General features: G+C 42.1%; 1 protein-coding gene across 1 annotated transcript in view; it reads right to left on the reverse strand.

The window, feature by feature from the left end:
• Positions 1-16,749, reverse strand: part of ISM1 (isthmin 1) — a 70,277-nt gene extending 53,528 nt beyond the window's left edge. The window contains exon 1 of the mRNA XM_029917238.1: positions 16,561-16,749. Within this exon, the coding sequence (XP_029773098.1) occupies positions 16,561-16,698 (138 nt within the window). The 5' untranslated portion in view covers positions 16,699-16,749. The remainder of the gene's footprint in view (positions 1-16,560) is intronic.
• Between the last annotated feature and the right edge of the window lie 74 nt (positions 16,750-16,823).

Here is a 16,823-nt window from a genome sequence, read left to right on the forward strand (position 1 = left end):
GATCAATTTACTCCTCAGCCCTCCCTTCTCAATCAGTCATCATTCATTTTCCCCTTTTTACTGGCTCTGTCTCAGCATCAATGATGCCCTGGTATCTCTGATCTTAAAACAAATGGGCAAAATACCTTCCCTCAAATCCAAGTCCACATGGTTCCCCTTCATGGCAAAGTTTCCCAAAGGCTTAATTATAGATTCTGTTTCTTTCCTTCCTTCCTTCCTTCCTTCTTTTCTTTCTTATTTTATTTCCCCTTAGAGAGAGGGAGAAAGAGCATGAGCAGGTAAGAGGGGAAGAGAGAGAGAGAATGAATCTTAAACAGGCTCCACCCTCAGTTTACTTAGGCAGGATTTGATCCTATGACCCTGGGGGATTATGACCTGAGCTGAAATCAAGCTGATGGAGCCACTCAGGTGCCCCTGAGTGTCTTCTTCTTCACCTCCCATTTGCTATTTTACTCAGTAGAGGCTGGTATCTATTCCCATGCTTCTTAAACTGCTCTCATCAAGGCTTTCAGCAATAGCCATGATGCCCAGTTGAATGGGCACTTCCTGTCTTCACCTTCTTTGCCTTCACAGCAGCATTCAAAAGAACTCTTTCCTTAAGGCATTCTCCTCCTTTGCTGTCCATGATACAACTCTTGGTTCTCCTCCTACCACTTCGGTTATGACATCTCAGTCTCAGTTCCCACTCTATTTGATCACTTCTCTGCTCATCATCTTCACCTGGATGTCCCACAGGCATCTCAAATTCTATATATCCAATATAGATACACTGATATGTATGCCCCATCCCCCATAAAACTGGAAGTTATCTTTGACTCCTTAGTTTTTCAACTCTGAAATACAATCTATTAGCAGATCCTGTTGGCTGTGTCAGAATGGTGTCTTGCACCCATCCACTTCTTTACATGTTGGTTCACGTCCCTTCACCTCTTGCCTGGATTATTTTATTATGAAACCTCGTAACATGTCTGCAACCTTCCCACCCATTCTCCACAAAGTAGACAGAGCCATCATCCAAAAAATCTTTAATGTCTCCTTCCTTGCTGATCTCAGAAGCACAGCTACATCCTTTATCAAAACCTACAAGGCTCCACCCTCTTCTACAAATTCTCAAATAACTTTCTCTCTTATACTTACTCCCTTTCTCCAGTCTTTTTTCTGTCCCTTAGTCAAGCCCTAGTTTCCCACCTCAAGGTTTGTGCATGTGATTACATTGCCTGAGCTGCTCTTCTCCTAGTTCTTTGCAAAGATGGCCCCTATTCTTTAGCTCCAGGCTTCAATATCATTTTTGTCACTAAGTCCTTGCTTGGCCACACTCTTTTAGTAGGTATTCCCAGGTATTCCCTGTCTTTGCTCCCTGTTCATGTCGTGCTGGCACCTATTACCATCTACTTTACCATCTATTACTATTACTGCTAAGCACCTATTACCATCTACTTTACAACTATTACTTTACTTATGAATTAATTCTTTTCAATCTCCCCTTCCAGAGCATAAGCTTGTACTCTGTTGAATCGCCAGTGTCTAGCATAATGCCTGCATATAGTAGACACTCAATATGTAAGTGCTAAATGAATGACTGGAGTAGTGGAATGCTTACTATATAATCAGGTCATGCTCTATACTTCTATGTGCATTATGTCCTTTATCTGATTGCAACCTGGCATCTGAAACAAAGCTACCATTCATGTTTATTGAAGTTCCTTTTATCTCTCAACAACCTAACAGCAACTATAATATCAGAGCCTGGGAATTTTAGATGTATATATGCTCCAATTATCTTAAAAACATCCAGAAATGGGAGGTTGTGTGGCTCCCTGAGAGAGGACTGGAAGTTAGTCAACCTGAAATAAGTAGTATGGCCTTGAGAAAGTTCTTTCATTTCTCTGGGTTTTGGATTCCTCATGCAAGAAATGAGAGGTTGGGGCTAGGTTTTCAAGAGTCTTGCCAACAACAAAATTCTAGTGATTGGTGAGTGCCTGCAACCTGGCTTCTAAGTAGTGTGCCTCATCATGGTTGTGGGGGTAGCACAGAGCACAGATGAAGTCCCGGTTCAACTAGTGAGCAGGGCAGTGATCATGCCGGCAACCACATGCTGTTACCCTGGCATACACCTGTCATACACCCCTGTGCCTTGATGACACAAGAAGCACTTCATTTAGATTGTTAGGACCAAGAACCTCCCAAAGCACAGCCATAGCAATTCTCCTGCCAGCATCCACCTGTCCTCGAATCTCAAGGGGGAGCCCACAGATGGCTCCCTGATGTTGCTTCAGGCTGAACATCTGGTATTTCGTGGGTGCTAAGTTTTTCTTTTAAAATGAGTTTGTGTGGCCTACAGACAGCCCCTGCCACTTGGGCAAGCTCCATCTCACTGGCAAGTTTCCATAGCACTTTCACTTACACCACATCCTAAGTGGTGTGAAGAACTCCTACCCAAATAATAGTAGAAACATATAGAAGCCTTCCAAGTAGTAAATTGAACTAATGGTTTGAGCAATCTTGGAACAACAAGCATTCAGGGGCCCAGAGAAAAGATGCAGCCTTTTTAATTAGAGGGTAGCTTTTAAAGCTGTGACCCTGTCTCTTAGTTTGCCCCTGTGTTCACATCCCTGTCCTTCGTTCACATTAGTAAGGTGGAAATGGCACTCTTCTTGGGTCCACAGCACAGAATTCTTACCTTATATTGGGCCCTGCCATTCTGTAACTTGAGTTCTCTGGGTCTGGTCAGGCCCACTTGCCTTCTCTTCTCTCCCACTTCCCCATTTGTGAACAAATTTAGGGCCAAGGACACTGACATTCATTTTTGGATTATCCCAGAGCTTAGCATTGGGCCAGGCCTTGGAGAAAAAGCAGTGAAGGAACCACTCTGGGGCATTGGGACCACACTGAACTGTTCTTCAGAGCACGGAGGCCAGCAGTGAGAACTTGAGACAGAAAAGCTGTCTGCCACAGGTGCCTTCAGAAGAGTCTCTCATTATTTCCACCTGCTGCTCCGCAGTTAGAGTTACTCTCCTTGGGATTCCATGGCCTCTCCAACTATTTCCAGTTTCTTCCATTGGATACTTGTTCCCATTTTATGTGAGATTTATCTCATTTAATAGGTGTCTTATGAATTGCTTTGCATCCATCAAAATCTCAACAGGAAAACTATAGCTGTTTCACACAATAGTTGTGCCTTCCTGAAAGTGCCAGTGACAGAAGCACAGAGGAAAGGATCTTCTCAGCAGTTAGCCTTTTCCCAGCAAAGTATGGCATGCTGAACCTTTTTAAGAGTAATGAATTAAACAGAAGTGGAGGCCTTGGGCCAGGATGACTTGGCCACTCTTTAAATGTTTTATTCCCTGTGGGCCAATGCACCACTGTAATAAGTGATTGCATATTGAAAAGATTATTCTGGATTGTTTGGTTTTGAGCAGGCTGGCAAATTTTGATTGCAGAAGTCTCTTCTTCCACCAGCTGGGTCTGACCCCAAGTTATGCCAGAGACATCCTACATGTTACAAGGAATTTTACCTGCACACTGCAAGTCTTCCCTCTTAGAAAGGTGGTGAGGTACTTACTTTTCTCATAGTCATAAAAACAACCCCATTCTTTTCTCACTCAGTATCCATACATGCTAATAACTTCCTGAGATTTCCACACTTAGTGCCTGTGTGAAGGAATGATGTCCATGTGGATATTAAGGAACTGCATAGAACTGATCCAGTCTTAGTTTGGACTCAGTCCTTAAAAATTGTGTACTCCACAAAGGGCAACTCCAAATAAGTTAATGAGTACTGGGATATGGACTTTGCCATTCTGCCTGATTTTGGTGAGGTGGCTCTCTGGTTTGAAGTAGATCACCCCTCATTAAGGACTTTCCCAAGACTGTCCAGAGCCTAGGGAAAGGGTGGGAGCATAGAAATATAACTCAATTAGTCCAAAAGAGTCACCATATTCAATAGAAGGCTGTCAGACCAATGGCTAGACTTTTAGGAGTGTTTGGGAACATGTAACCACAGTGATGGAATGCTCACCTCACAGCGCTCTCAAAGATACTCTTTTTTTAAAATTTTAAGTTATTGCTTCTCTTTATTGTACACGATGTGCTATAAAGAAGATATATATCCACAATTGATCTTTGAAAGAGGACCACGGGGGCAGTGCCATTTAAAGGGAATGAAGTCAAGCAGTAAATTTGCTGGTCATTCTTTTCATATGGACTGTATCTTAGCTGGCAGTTGGTCTTTGATGTTGTAACAATAGCACTGGGCCATGGAGGCAGAGGAGGATCCCCATAACACCAAAACTAGTCCACACTCATTACAATTTGAAGACCAGTCTGCAGGGTAGTGCACATCAGGGAGCAAAGAGAGTGGGCTCCAGGGCTTGAGGGTTGCTTTTCCCAGTGAAAAATGGCCATATTTTCTGTACTGTTCACTCTGCCTGCTGCATTCTTTACTGTATTTTTCACTGAAATCTGATACACATATGGAAAATGCACATATACAACTCTACAACTCAGTGAGATGTCACAAACTGAATGCATCTGTGTAGTCAACACTCACATCAAGAAACAGAATTACCAGCACTACAGATAGCCCCCTGATGCTCCCTTCTAGTCACTTCTTTGACAAGGGTTATGGGTGCCCTGTCTTCTAGTTCTTGCTGGTTATTTTACATAAACAGAATCATCCAGCATGTATTCCTCCGTGCCTGGTTTTTATGAGTGCACATTACATTTCTGAAGTTGTACATGTTGTGAGTAGTTGTTGTTTGTTCGCTCTCAGTGTGTGTATTTGTGTGTTCTACTGTTGGTGGGCATTTCACTGTTTCCAGTTTAGGGCTATTTAAATTGTGTTGCTCTGAGCATTATTTTTCAGGTCTTGGAGTGCACATTTCTGTTGGGTGGGATTGCTGGTATTTTAGTAGCTTGGAAACCAATTTTCCAAAGTGTCCATATCAGTTCACATTCCCTACAGGTACTCTACATTCTTGCCAACACTTGGGTATCTTCAGATTTTTGGATTCCCCCCTTTTTTCTTTCTGGCAGCATTTTATAGTGATTTCATATTTTCAGTGGTCATATTTTTTAAATTATTTTTTTTCCATTCTATTTAGCTATCTACCTAGTCAGTGCTCAATTCTGTGACAATCAGCAAATTAATAAACTATTAAGATAGCTGAAATGAGACTGGTCCCAACTCAACATCTGGGGTGCAAAGGGAGAAGAAAGAGAATGCACTGCAGAACAAACCTGAAGTATAAGACACAGCCTCCCAAAACCAAAACAAAACAGAGGTTAAAATACACGGGGGATTCAGGGCAGTTAAGAACTTGGGAAGAATAATTGAAAAAGATCTGGAACCAGCATGGCTAACTAGGTATTAGCAATGTATTGGCATAAATAAAAACGAAATATGATACTACTCTCAACTACAGGAAACAATTTAAAAACTGACTACTTGTTTCTCAGAAGACCTTGAGAAAATGGACTTTGTGACACATTGAATAGAGGGAAAATTGGATTAGTTACAAAGAAGATATCCTTCAGACAGCAAGTCATTAAGAAAGCAGAATATACAGCTCAGAGAATTCCATAGGTTCCTGTCCCCCAAGCTTGTCTTGTTTCTCGTGTTATGTCTGGGAAAGGAAGGTAGGAAAGGGTGTCCCTTCATCAGGGAAGTGGTTGCAGGCTTAAATTGTTCAGGCTTTGTGAGTGATGAATAACATATTTTCAGGCACAGTTCCATCTCTGCCATGGAGCACACGAATTTTAAGCAGTGAGACCGCACAAGGGAGGGCATTCAGAAGGAAGACACAGAGATTGACATGCATTTCTTGACTGACAACCAACCTTTGGTGGGCAGAATCCTGTGCTGGCAGAGAAATCCATAGCCTTTTCTACCTCTAGTTTCTCAAAGGAAGGGTCCTCCTTCAGGCCCCACCCTTCCCCTCAGCCTGATGCTGGTTCAGCGCCAGCCTGCTCCACACCACAGCCCTAGGTGATGGCTGGGTCCCACCAGAAGTGCTCATCACATCCATCCAGTATCTGCTTCTGCATGGTGGGTGAGGCGGGGAGGGGGCTGCTGTTTAACCAGGAGGCCAGCAGCTTGCCCAGTCTCTTCTCTCAAGCTGTCCCTGCTCTTTCTTTTCCTTCTCCCACATGGGAGCAGAAGCCAATAGTCTTGCATCATTGATTGGCGTGACGCAGAATGTGTCAGCCACATGGAGCCAGCCTGGACTGCATTAGTTCTGTGGTATCTCTCCCTCCCAATGAGGTGCTCTGAACAATTGATTTTCTCACATTGCTTTGCCTCAGTTTCTTCAGCTGCAAAATGGAGATAATCCCATTGGGCTATTTTGAGAATTAAAGGTGTAAATATATCTAAAGTCTTTACAGCAGTGCCTGACATAGAGTAAATGCTCAGTGTTAGCTTTTGCATCATCATTTTCAGTTTTGAAGATGAAGTTCAAAAATTAGAATTATCCCATTAGGATGTCTATTCTTAGATAAAGGAAATTAAATGCAGAGAGTTTAAGTGACTTGCTCAAGGTCACACAGCTCTATCATACCCAATACCCATGAATTAAACAATTCCTATATATCAAGGGCCATACTTGCAACATTATAAGCTCCCAGTGATTTATCTATTACTATTATTCCATTTTACTGAGCAGAAGCACAGAGAAATGCAAGACTTTTGCCCAAGGGTACACATGTTAGTAAGAAGCACAAGTGGAGTTGAAACAGATCCAAAGCCCATGCCTTTGGCCATGATGTTGGGCCTGGTAACTAGTTTGCGCTGCACGGATAGTGGGGCCCAAGCAAAGCCTTAATTAAGAGTGCTGTTGACTCTGCCTTTCTGTGCATTTAATCATCATGAGAGGAACATGTGGCAGGTAGCGTACTGGTTGCAGAAGTATGGGAGACACGTGGAAGAAGCCCAGACTCAACCCACAGCTTGGAGCCTAGCCTGACTAGATCTGCTGAACCCCAGACGATCTGCAGACGCATCAGCTTGCGAATACATGCTTATTGTTAGAGCCACTGAATTTGGGGGTACTTGGTGTGCAGCTTAATTGGGCAATACCTGAATAATACCTGGCTTTTGGTGAGTATTTTTTGGAACTTGTAACTTGCAAGAGATGCATCTTGAAGGGTGCTTCTTAAACTGTGACATGCAAATATATGGTCAGCTTGGGGCCCTTATAAAATGCAGATCCTGACTCAGTTGCTCTCAGTGGGGCCTGAGATTCTTAGATCCAGGAGATGATGCTGCTGTTCCACAGAATGCATTCTGGGTGCCAAGGCCGAGAAGTCACCCTGAGCTTCTCATCTGTGTCTCCGAGCCACAGCTGCACCTGGTAAACATTGAGGCAGTGGATGGGTAAGGGAAGGACAGTTCCTGCCCTCCAATGAGAATTCCAGGTGGGTTTCCAATACTGTGCACTCTCATAACGTCTAATGTAGCCAGGATATCAGCTCATGTTAACATTTCCTCAACCCATTTCATGGGCTAAGGATTAGAATCACCTAATGAGATCTCCCCTTTTTTACTTTTTGCCCTTTCTACTTCCTGGAATTTGAAGGTTCATGGCAATAAAACTGGCTTCCAATTCATTTGGGGCTCATAACCAACACCAGATTTCCAAATCACAATGTAATTGAGTCCCCAAGCAAGAGATACAAAGTCTATTTCTGGTTTTCTTAAATTCTAGTCAGGGAGTGCATGGGGACAAGAAGATGAGGGGAGAAATGGACAGCAACTTACAGAGGAAACCAAGTCTTCTGCTGGGACACCTTGCCAACTTGTTTTTCTGTCCAGCACCTAACTTTCCTTTCACCACCATCACCTGGAGAATTGAGCCCCATGAAATTTCTGTACTTTGGACATCCTGGAAAAATAGGAGAATTTTCTGCAAGAAGACAATCTTTTCTCTCCTTCCTTCAATTTTTCATAATACAATTGACTCTTGAACAACAGAGGTCTAAACTGCATGAGTCCACTTATGTGGATTTTTTTATTTTATTGATAAATACAGTATAATTCTGTAAGTGTATTTTCTATTCCTTATCATTTTTAATAACATTTTCTCTCACTTGATTATAAGAATACAGTATATAATATGTATAACATAAGAAATATGTGTTAATCAACTGTTTACATTATCAGTAAGGCTTCTGGTCAACAGTAGCCTATTGGTTGTTTGGTTTTGGGGGAGTCAAAGTTACATGTGGATTTTTGACTGTGTGGGAGGGGGCTGGTGCCCCTAACCCATGCATTGTTCAAGAATCAGTTGTATATTGTAGAACACAGTCTACAAATGTTTTAACTATAGGAAGATCTCATCCTGAGACTCAACTTCCAAATTCTCTGTAATTTTCCAGTGGCATCCCTGGATTGTTACAGATTCTAAACATGTTATGTGAGTGCCTTAAAAAGACTGCCACAATTTCCTAATTAAGCTAAACATACACCTACCATATGACCTAACCATTCTGTTCCTAAGTACACAGGAGAAATGAAATCATATGTTCATGCAAAGACTTCTACCTGAATATTCATAGCATCTTTATTTTAATAGGCCCAAATTAGAAACAGCCTAAATGTGCTTCAATGGATGAATGGATAAGCATGTTGTATGCATACAGTGCAATACTAATTGGCAATAAAAAGGATCAAACACTTCATGCATAAAACAACATGGATGATTCTCAAAATCATTATGGTGAGCAAAGAAGCCTGATGTACTGTACATTCTGTAGGATGTTAGTTATATAAAATCTAGGAAATGCAAAAACTAATCTATAGTGACAGAAGGCAGCTCAGTGGCCAGATTGCTGGAGAATGAGGGAAGAATAACAAAGGAGCATAAAGAAACTTTTGGAGATGATAGATTTATTCATCATATTGATAGCAGTGCTGGTTTCACAGGTGTCAAAACTCACTGGATTGTTCACTTTAAATATGCAAGGTTTACTTTATGTCACTTATGCCTCAGTAATGCTCTATTTTTAAAAATAATAATACAACTGCCACTTTTCCCTCTATCTTCTCCCCATTGATATCTCCAAGAGGTGGTTGGGAGCCAAGGCATGTTTTTCATTTGTTTCGTTGGCATTGGCATGGATATTCTATCTAGATTCCTTTGGGAGTAAGTTAACACCTGGGTGACTTATAACATCATTTCCAGCTTCCCTGGACCCTTCATATAGATTCTAGCCACATCTCGTTAGTTTTGGAAATAGAGATGTGGTGTCTGGCAGGAAGTGGCCTATTGTATTCACAGACTACCTTCCTTTTTCCAGGTCACTTATATGAGCATCTGGGGTTTGGTCCAAACTGTGAGTCTGTGAGTCTAAAAGCCCAGGGTCCCAAACTTGAACACAAAACTTTCCTATTCTATTGGCCCACAGCACACTCCTTACCAGGGGGTCAAGGGGTACTGCTCTGTCACAGAGGTATATCAGTCACAGACAGTGCTCTATGCATGATGACTTGGTTTACTAAAGTGTGCATGGGTCAGGCCAACAGGAAGAAGGAGTAGTTGGCTCACTGTTTTTACTTCTACTCAGTTTACAGAAACAACTTTTCAGTGACACATGCTGGTCAGTGCATGGGGAGTTGATGAGAAGCTACATTTGTCAAGGCACTGTGGTCTCTGCCTTTTTTAAACATTAGACGACAATCCCACACACCTTTGAGGACTTTCTATTGCCATCCATCCTCCTACCTAAAGTAACACACAAGCACAGAATCAGGCTTTCAGGAGAGAAGAGACCAGTTATCTCTTTAAACACCAGCAATTTGAGGGTTTGCCCAGGCCTGATCTTTCCCATTTCTATAATTTTGGAATTCCCCTCTTCCTCGCTGCTCTGTGAGGGCATTGCATGGCCTGATTCTGTTGCTGCCCACAGCACATGCCTTTCTGAGACTAACAGGCCTTAACCTTGTTAATGATGGCAAGAAGCAGCAGGTGCCTCATGGAAACTCTACTCCACACCTTTCCTATACCATCACTATCTAGAAAAGTGGTCACCATCCCCATGGCCTAATGTTTGAGTAGTGCTTCATTTAGTTTGGGTTCTCCTACAGGGAAACTCTGAGACAAAGAGCAAGTAGTATTATATTTGGAAGATGATCCCAGGAAGCTTTGGTAAGGGAAAGGGAAAGAAGGCGGAGAAGGGGAGAAGCCATAAAGTTACATTATCAAAACAGTGACCACAGTGGGCAGTAAATGCTTAGTCCTGAGAGGAACACTGGGCACTAGCATGTTAACTTTATTAACATTGTATTTCATCTAACCTCTGGACTCATCAGCCACAGAAAGAATGAAATTAAATTTTATCTTTTATGTTCATGGCTTCTTATGAAGTTCTTACTGAAGTGGAGCACAGGAAAGATTTAAATAAAATGCAAATAAGATCTGTTCCTTAATAGCATACTTCTCTGCTACTTTGTAAACTCACTGCATATAATCCTGGACATTAAACTGACACCCCTAACTCATCCCCTAAAGGATCATCTGTCCTTTAGGAAATGAGTACAGACAGAGGCATACCCTTAGCTGCCACTGAAGACAGAGGCTTCATGACCATCTCTTTTTTACAGATTAAACAATCCTGAGCTAGGGTTTGCAGAAGATGTTCTCAGAAGATAAAAGAGAAATAAGAGGACCACAGAATCCATTTAAATGCTATAATGCATTTAAATGCAAACAAGTTTTTTAAAAAGGTGGAGATAATAAAATCTGGAGAAGACAGAGAAACTATTAAATAATAGTCTTCAAATTCTACATGGATGGCTTTTGAAGAGGCAGATGAAATAAAGATAAGTAAGTCCAGAACAGAGATGTAAAGCAGAGAAGTTTCACCTACAGAAGAAGGAATGGTTTCTAGTTGACATGAAACAAATGGTAACCAACTGAAAGTGAAACACTAAAGAGCTGAGAAAAAGTGAGTTTCTTTAGAGGAATTCTTATAGTAATATCAAGAATAGAGACTGTGTCAGTTGTACTACTAGGTATTTACTCATGTTTTATGACATGAAAACATGTTCACAGAAAGGCCTGTACAAGAATGTTAACATGGTCTTTTAACAAATATATATCCAAAGCATTGGAAACAATCCAAATCTTTACCAATGAGGGGATGGATAAACAAATTATCATATAGTTATACAATGGAATACCACTCACCAATAAAGAAGAGAAATCTACTGATATACACACCAACACAAATAAATCCCAAGAACATGTTGAGCAAAAGAAGCCAGGGACACACACAAAATTGCACACAGTATGATGCCATCTACATGAAGATCTGGAACAGGCGAACTAATTGTGATGATAGGAATCAGATGCTGGTGCCTCTGGGAGGAATGAATTGCCTACAAAGATTCACAAGAAGGCTTTCTGGGATGATGTAGACATTCTATATCCTAATTTTGATGGTGGCTACATGGGCATACACAATCATCAAAAATGGAACTGGACTTTTAAGATTAATTTATCTTATTGTACGTAAGTCATTCATGATTTTAAAAACTTAAAAAATGCTAAGAGAGAGAAAAGAATAAAAAGAAAAAGGGGAGGAGGAGAGAAGGAGGAGAGAAGGAGAAGAAAAGGAGAGAAAAGAAGAGAAGAGGCAAGGATATAGCAGTTAGGAGAAAAAGGTGAGGACAGGAAACTGATTAAAGAGTAGATAAGCAAGGAGATCACTCAAAAAATGTTCTCAAGATGAAGACAAGCTTGGGGCTTCAGATTTAAAGGGTCCACTGGGTGCTAACCAGAACAAACCACTAAAGCCTTAAATCTAAACACAACATGATGACATTTCTGAATGTGCACTTCAGAGTTGATTTAAAACAGAAAGCTTTTAGGGGCACCTGGGTGGCTCAGTCAGTTAATCATCCAACTTTGGATCAGGTCATTATCTCACGGTTTGTGGGTTCGAGCCCCGCACTGGGCTCTGTGCTGACAGCTTGGAGGCTGGAGCCTGCTTCAGATTCTGTGTCTCCCTCTCTTTCTGCCTCTCTCCCATTCATGCTCTGTTTCTCTCTCTCTCCCAAAAATAAATAAAATATTACAAAAAATAAATAAAGTAGAAAGTTTTTGCATGGCCAAAGGCAACATAAATAATATTAAAAGGTGAGTGCAAGATTGGTCTAAACATTTACAAACTATATGAGACAAAAAATGAATATGGTAGATATTTTGCAAAGATGGCCACAGTAATTCCTCCCATTGCTGTACACATGCTCCTTTGCAATATTGCTTTTCTGGTCCTCCAATGAAGAGGAGATTATATTCCCTGTCCCCTAGACCGTGAACTGACCCAGTGATTTGCTTGACCCATAGAATGTAGCTGAAGTTGTGCAAGTTCATCAAGAGGTTTTTCTACTTCTGCTTTTATTCTCTTGCTGCTCTAAGTCCACCATGTCAAGTTACATGGGCTTGGTTCCTTGAAGATGAAAGACTCTGTGGAGACAGAGCCCAGGTGACAGCCAGCATCAAGCATCAGACATATGAATGAGGTCATCTTGGACTATTAAGCTCATGTCATGCCAACACAAGGCTAGAGCCATATGAGTAATTCCAGGGGAGATCAGCAGAAGAACCACCCAGCTGAACCCAGAGCAAGTTTTCTTGATGAGCTAATGAAATAATGGTTGCTTCTAGCCACTAAATATTGGGGAGGTTTGTTAATGTAGTAAAAGCTAAGCGGACAGTCACCCATAACTGATACAGAATTCCAGGGAGGAGAACCAACAGCCTGCCTAGGTAACTGTCAGGTAAGCCAGGAAACAAGAAATACAATGGGAGTCTTGCTGCTAAACAGGAACAAGAATTTGGCTCTGCCAACAGCCTGCCTGGGTCTGAAGCCTGGCCCTGTCCCTATCAGAGCTGTGTTGCCTTCGGCAAGACACTGAAATGTCTCCAGGCCTCAGCTTCCTCATCTGTAAAACAACTATACAAAGACTCATATTCTCTGTCAATCCCACAGAATCACTGCAAGGAAATTAAGTACAAATAAATGTCGCTTTTGCTTCTACTGCTATAAATGGCTCGGATGACCTCTTGAGTACCAGAAGCTAAGTTGTTTTAATGAAGTCAAGTAGAGCAATAAAGGGAAAAAGAGCTCATAATAGTGGTTAGGAGATAGAGAGCAAAGACACTTAGTTACATTTCAGAGTTTGGATTGCTTTACTGATGTTGTAAAAATAATCAATTTGATGGTTTATAATGCTTATATCTGTCTTAATCATTTCTAACTTTTCTATTTAAAACCTGTAGAAATTCATGGTTTTAAATCCAACTGAGATTTAGTAGAGAGGTAGTCATTTGAATTTCAAGTAAAAGAAATATAATAAATAATAGTTGTTACTATTGCCTGTGGATTCTATATTTTGGGATGTTCATTCTTCCAGACTGCTTTTATTATATATCATGGTTTTCTTACTATTATTAATTAAAGACCTCAAAGAATTAACCTGAGTCTCTCTCTGATCAATGTGAGACTCTTATTTTAATGAGGGGCTTAGATTTCATTCAAAAGTGGAAAAAAGGTTTCTGTGCATTTGTATGCAGCTGTTGCAGACAACCGGACAATTTCTTATTAGATATTTTAAAATATTTAAAACAGTGTGACAACTAACATTATGGTTTCATGAGCCTCATGAAATATAGTGTTTCTAGCTGGGCAACCTTGGACAAGTTACCTAACCTGACTTTTTTTATTTGAATCAGGAATGATGATAGTGCTTGATTCACAAGACTTTTGTTGATATACGTAAAGTGCTAAGAATAGTGCCTGGCACATAAAAGACTGGAGAAATCTAACACATAACACTGGAGAAATCTTAGCCATGATTGTTGTTATTCTTACTACTATTTTATTGGGTGCCCTTAATAATGCCAAAACAACTAGATCTTAAATAAGGGAGTATCTCTTCTTAAATGATCCCAAAGATACTAAAGCTTGGGTAAATAAACCAACCATGTGTATTTCTCATTCCAACCTCATATTTAAGAATATTTTAAGCAGAAATAATAATAAAAAATCATGTAGTCTAAGGGCTGGTTAACTTTGTGGTTACAAAGAATGAATTTAGCAACTTAAAATATCACAGAACCAACACATTTAAATGGATTTTAAGATGCTTACACATGTCCAGTAAACAGAAAGAATAGAGTGCCTACAGTTGTGTTTTTAAATATACCTGCTATTAGTGTATTCAGTTTCCTGGGCTGAAAACAACAACATAATAAATGTCTTTTGCAGACCTTCTCACTTGGTGGGACATATTCTCTCTCTCCATTTGAATGGTAATATCTTTGAAGAGCCAGAGAAATAAATTTAGTCAGGAAGAATATAAAACTTTTATAATAACAAATTACAAAAGAGAGTAAAATTATGAACTAAACTGTTAAACTCATCATTCTGCCTGGATAAGTGCATTGAGTTGACCGAATAACCAAACGCTATTACAAGATAAGCTGAAGCTGGTGGATTAGCAGCTGCTTGGGACCCAAGATACTCCTAGGAGCATTACTCCTTCTAAATCCCCCATTTCTTTTGCCCTCTTGGGGAAGTTCTTCATCCAAAGGCCCCTTTGAGAATTTAATCCACTTCCCCTCTGCAGCTGCCACTTCCACCAGCTGCTTCTCTCATTACCTTTCTGTTCAGGCAGACAAGGCCAACCCCAGGTTATTCTAATGATAGCAAACACCTCATAAAGAAATCTGCCAAATTTACTTTTCCATAGAACATCATTTTTAAAGCTTTTCATGAGTCCATGAGGAAAGAAAGCATCATGTATAAAATATGACTTCCAGAAATCTTGAAGATATTAAGAATTATACCGGCAGTGGTAGACTGGTGTTGCACCATCTGCAGAATGGGAGTGTCTTCCGTTTCCCCAAAGGAATCCTATGAGTCTGTCATTGTACCTGTTTGTTCACAGAAGATGGGAAGGCCCCACAAACTTAGGACATCTTCAGAGATGCCCCAAATTAAAATTTCTTTTTAATGTGTATTTTGAGAGACGAGAGAGAGAGAGAGAGAGAGAGAGAGAGAGAGAGAGAGAGAGAGAGAGAGAATCAAGAAGGCTCCAGGCTCCCAGCTGTCAGCACAGAGCCAGATGCCAGGCTTGAACTCACAAACTGAGAGATAATGATCTTAGCTGAAGTTGGTCTCTTAACCCAAACCGAGCTACCCAGGCACCCCAGAAATGTTCTAAATTTAAAAGAACTGTAGGCTCTGGGGTGTATTCTTTTCCATTCCTGGGTTTTGCATTTGTGTGCAAGGATCACTTTGCTAAAGCAAGGGTCCATAACACCCTGGCAAAGAGAAAACTTGGTATAAGTAATCAAAAGTTTGGAATGTATGAAATTTGGTGAGTTTCCTAATCTCTCTGTGCCTCAGTTTTTGCACTTGTAAAAGGGCATATTAACAGTATAGTACCTCATTAAATCGATGAAATTCTGTAAAGCACTTACCACAGTGGCACACAGGCACACAGTAAGCACTATAGAAATATTTAGGTGAATTCTCTCTTTAACAGAATTTTTTCACAAAAATTACATTAAAATACATTAGCAGGGACAATGGTTATAAAGTCCTTTGGGAACAATGAATAAATAATACTTATCTCTACATTGCAGAGCAAAGAGTTTCAGAAGGGCCGGTTTGAGGAAGCGATTTTAGGAGGCAGAAAATTCCGGCTGCTTCCTGAAAAAATCTTTGCTGACTTCTACCCATGCTCCAAGTTGACAGTTCTAACACTCAAGGAAAAACGCTTTCCAGGAGCAATCCTTTATTCGGAAACCATAATTAACCTTATGTCTGGAGCCTGCTCTCTTTTCCCCAAAGGCGACCCCCCTCTCCTGCCTTGGAGCGAAACGAACGGATCCTCAGAATCTCCTTCCTGAAGCGACCCTCAAGAGGGGCAGAACGCCGATAGTCTTTATTTTTTAAAAGCCCCAGGTGCCTCGGGCCCCAAGCGCGACAGGTGGCTTGACTCCGCGCCCTCCGCAAGGCTGGGGAGGGACGCGGGAGGCACGTGGACCGTGCGGGCAAACAGAGGGTGTCTCCTCGGGAAACTATTTCCTGACCTTTGGGGTTGCTTTCTGAAGGAGCAGGCTTCCTGGGGTCCTTTCTCCCAAGCCCAGTTTGGGGATATTATCCTATAGTTGAGTCTCTTATCGTTCCCCTCACCCCCTCAGAATAACATTACTCGGCCTCTGAAGGGCAACCAAAGACTGGCAGACCCCCAAACAAACACATGCATACTCTACACTTCCTCCGCCCATCCCAAGCCTTGCACCCCCAGGTACCTGACCTGTGAAAGACCTGGAGGAGATCATCTGCCAGACCTCAATGCGGGGTTCAGTCTCCAGGCACCTAACCCCACTCCTCTGCCGAAGACAGGTTGTCCCCGCAAGACTTCGGCCCAAACAGTTGCTCTTTGGTGGGGAGGAGTACCCGCCTCCTCGCATCCAGCCGGCACTGGCTCAGCACCCCGCCACCCGGGTCCCCGCTACCACGCGCGCCCCTCTCTGGCGGCGCACTCACCTGCAGCTGGGTCCGGCTGGCGTTGCCCGCGGCCGCGTCCGGCCCGTCGGCGGCTCCCGAACCGCGCAGCACTGTGATGTGCAGCGTGAGTAGCAGCAGCCCCAGCAGCAGCAACAGCTCGGCCGCCAGACGCACCATCCTCTTGAGGCGCGCGGCTTTAGGACCCGGCGCGGCGGGCGGCGGCGGCGGCGCCGGTGGCGCCGCGGGAGGAGGAGTTGGAGCCCGGGAGTCCGGCAGCGCGGCTCCCGCTTCGGCCCCCGGTG

Source organism: Suricata suricatta, chromosome 12, assembly GCF_006229205.1.
Source record: "Suricata suricatta isolate VVHF042 chromosome 12, meerkat_22Aug2017_6uvM2_HiC, whole genome shotgun sequence".
Lineage (NCBI taxonomy): Eukaryota > Metazoa > Chordata > Mammalia > Carnivora > Herpestidae > Suricata > Suricata suricatta.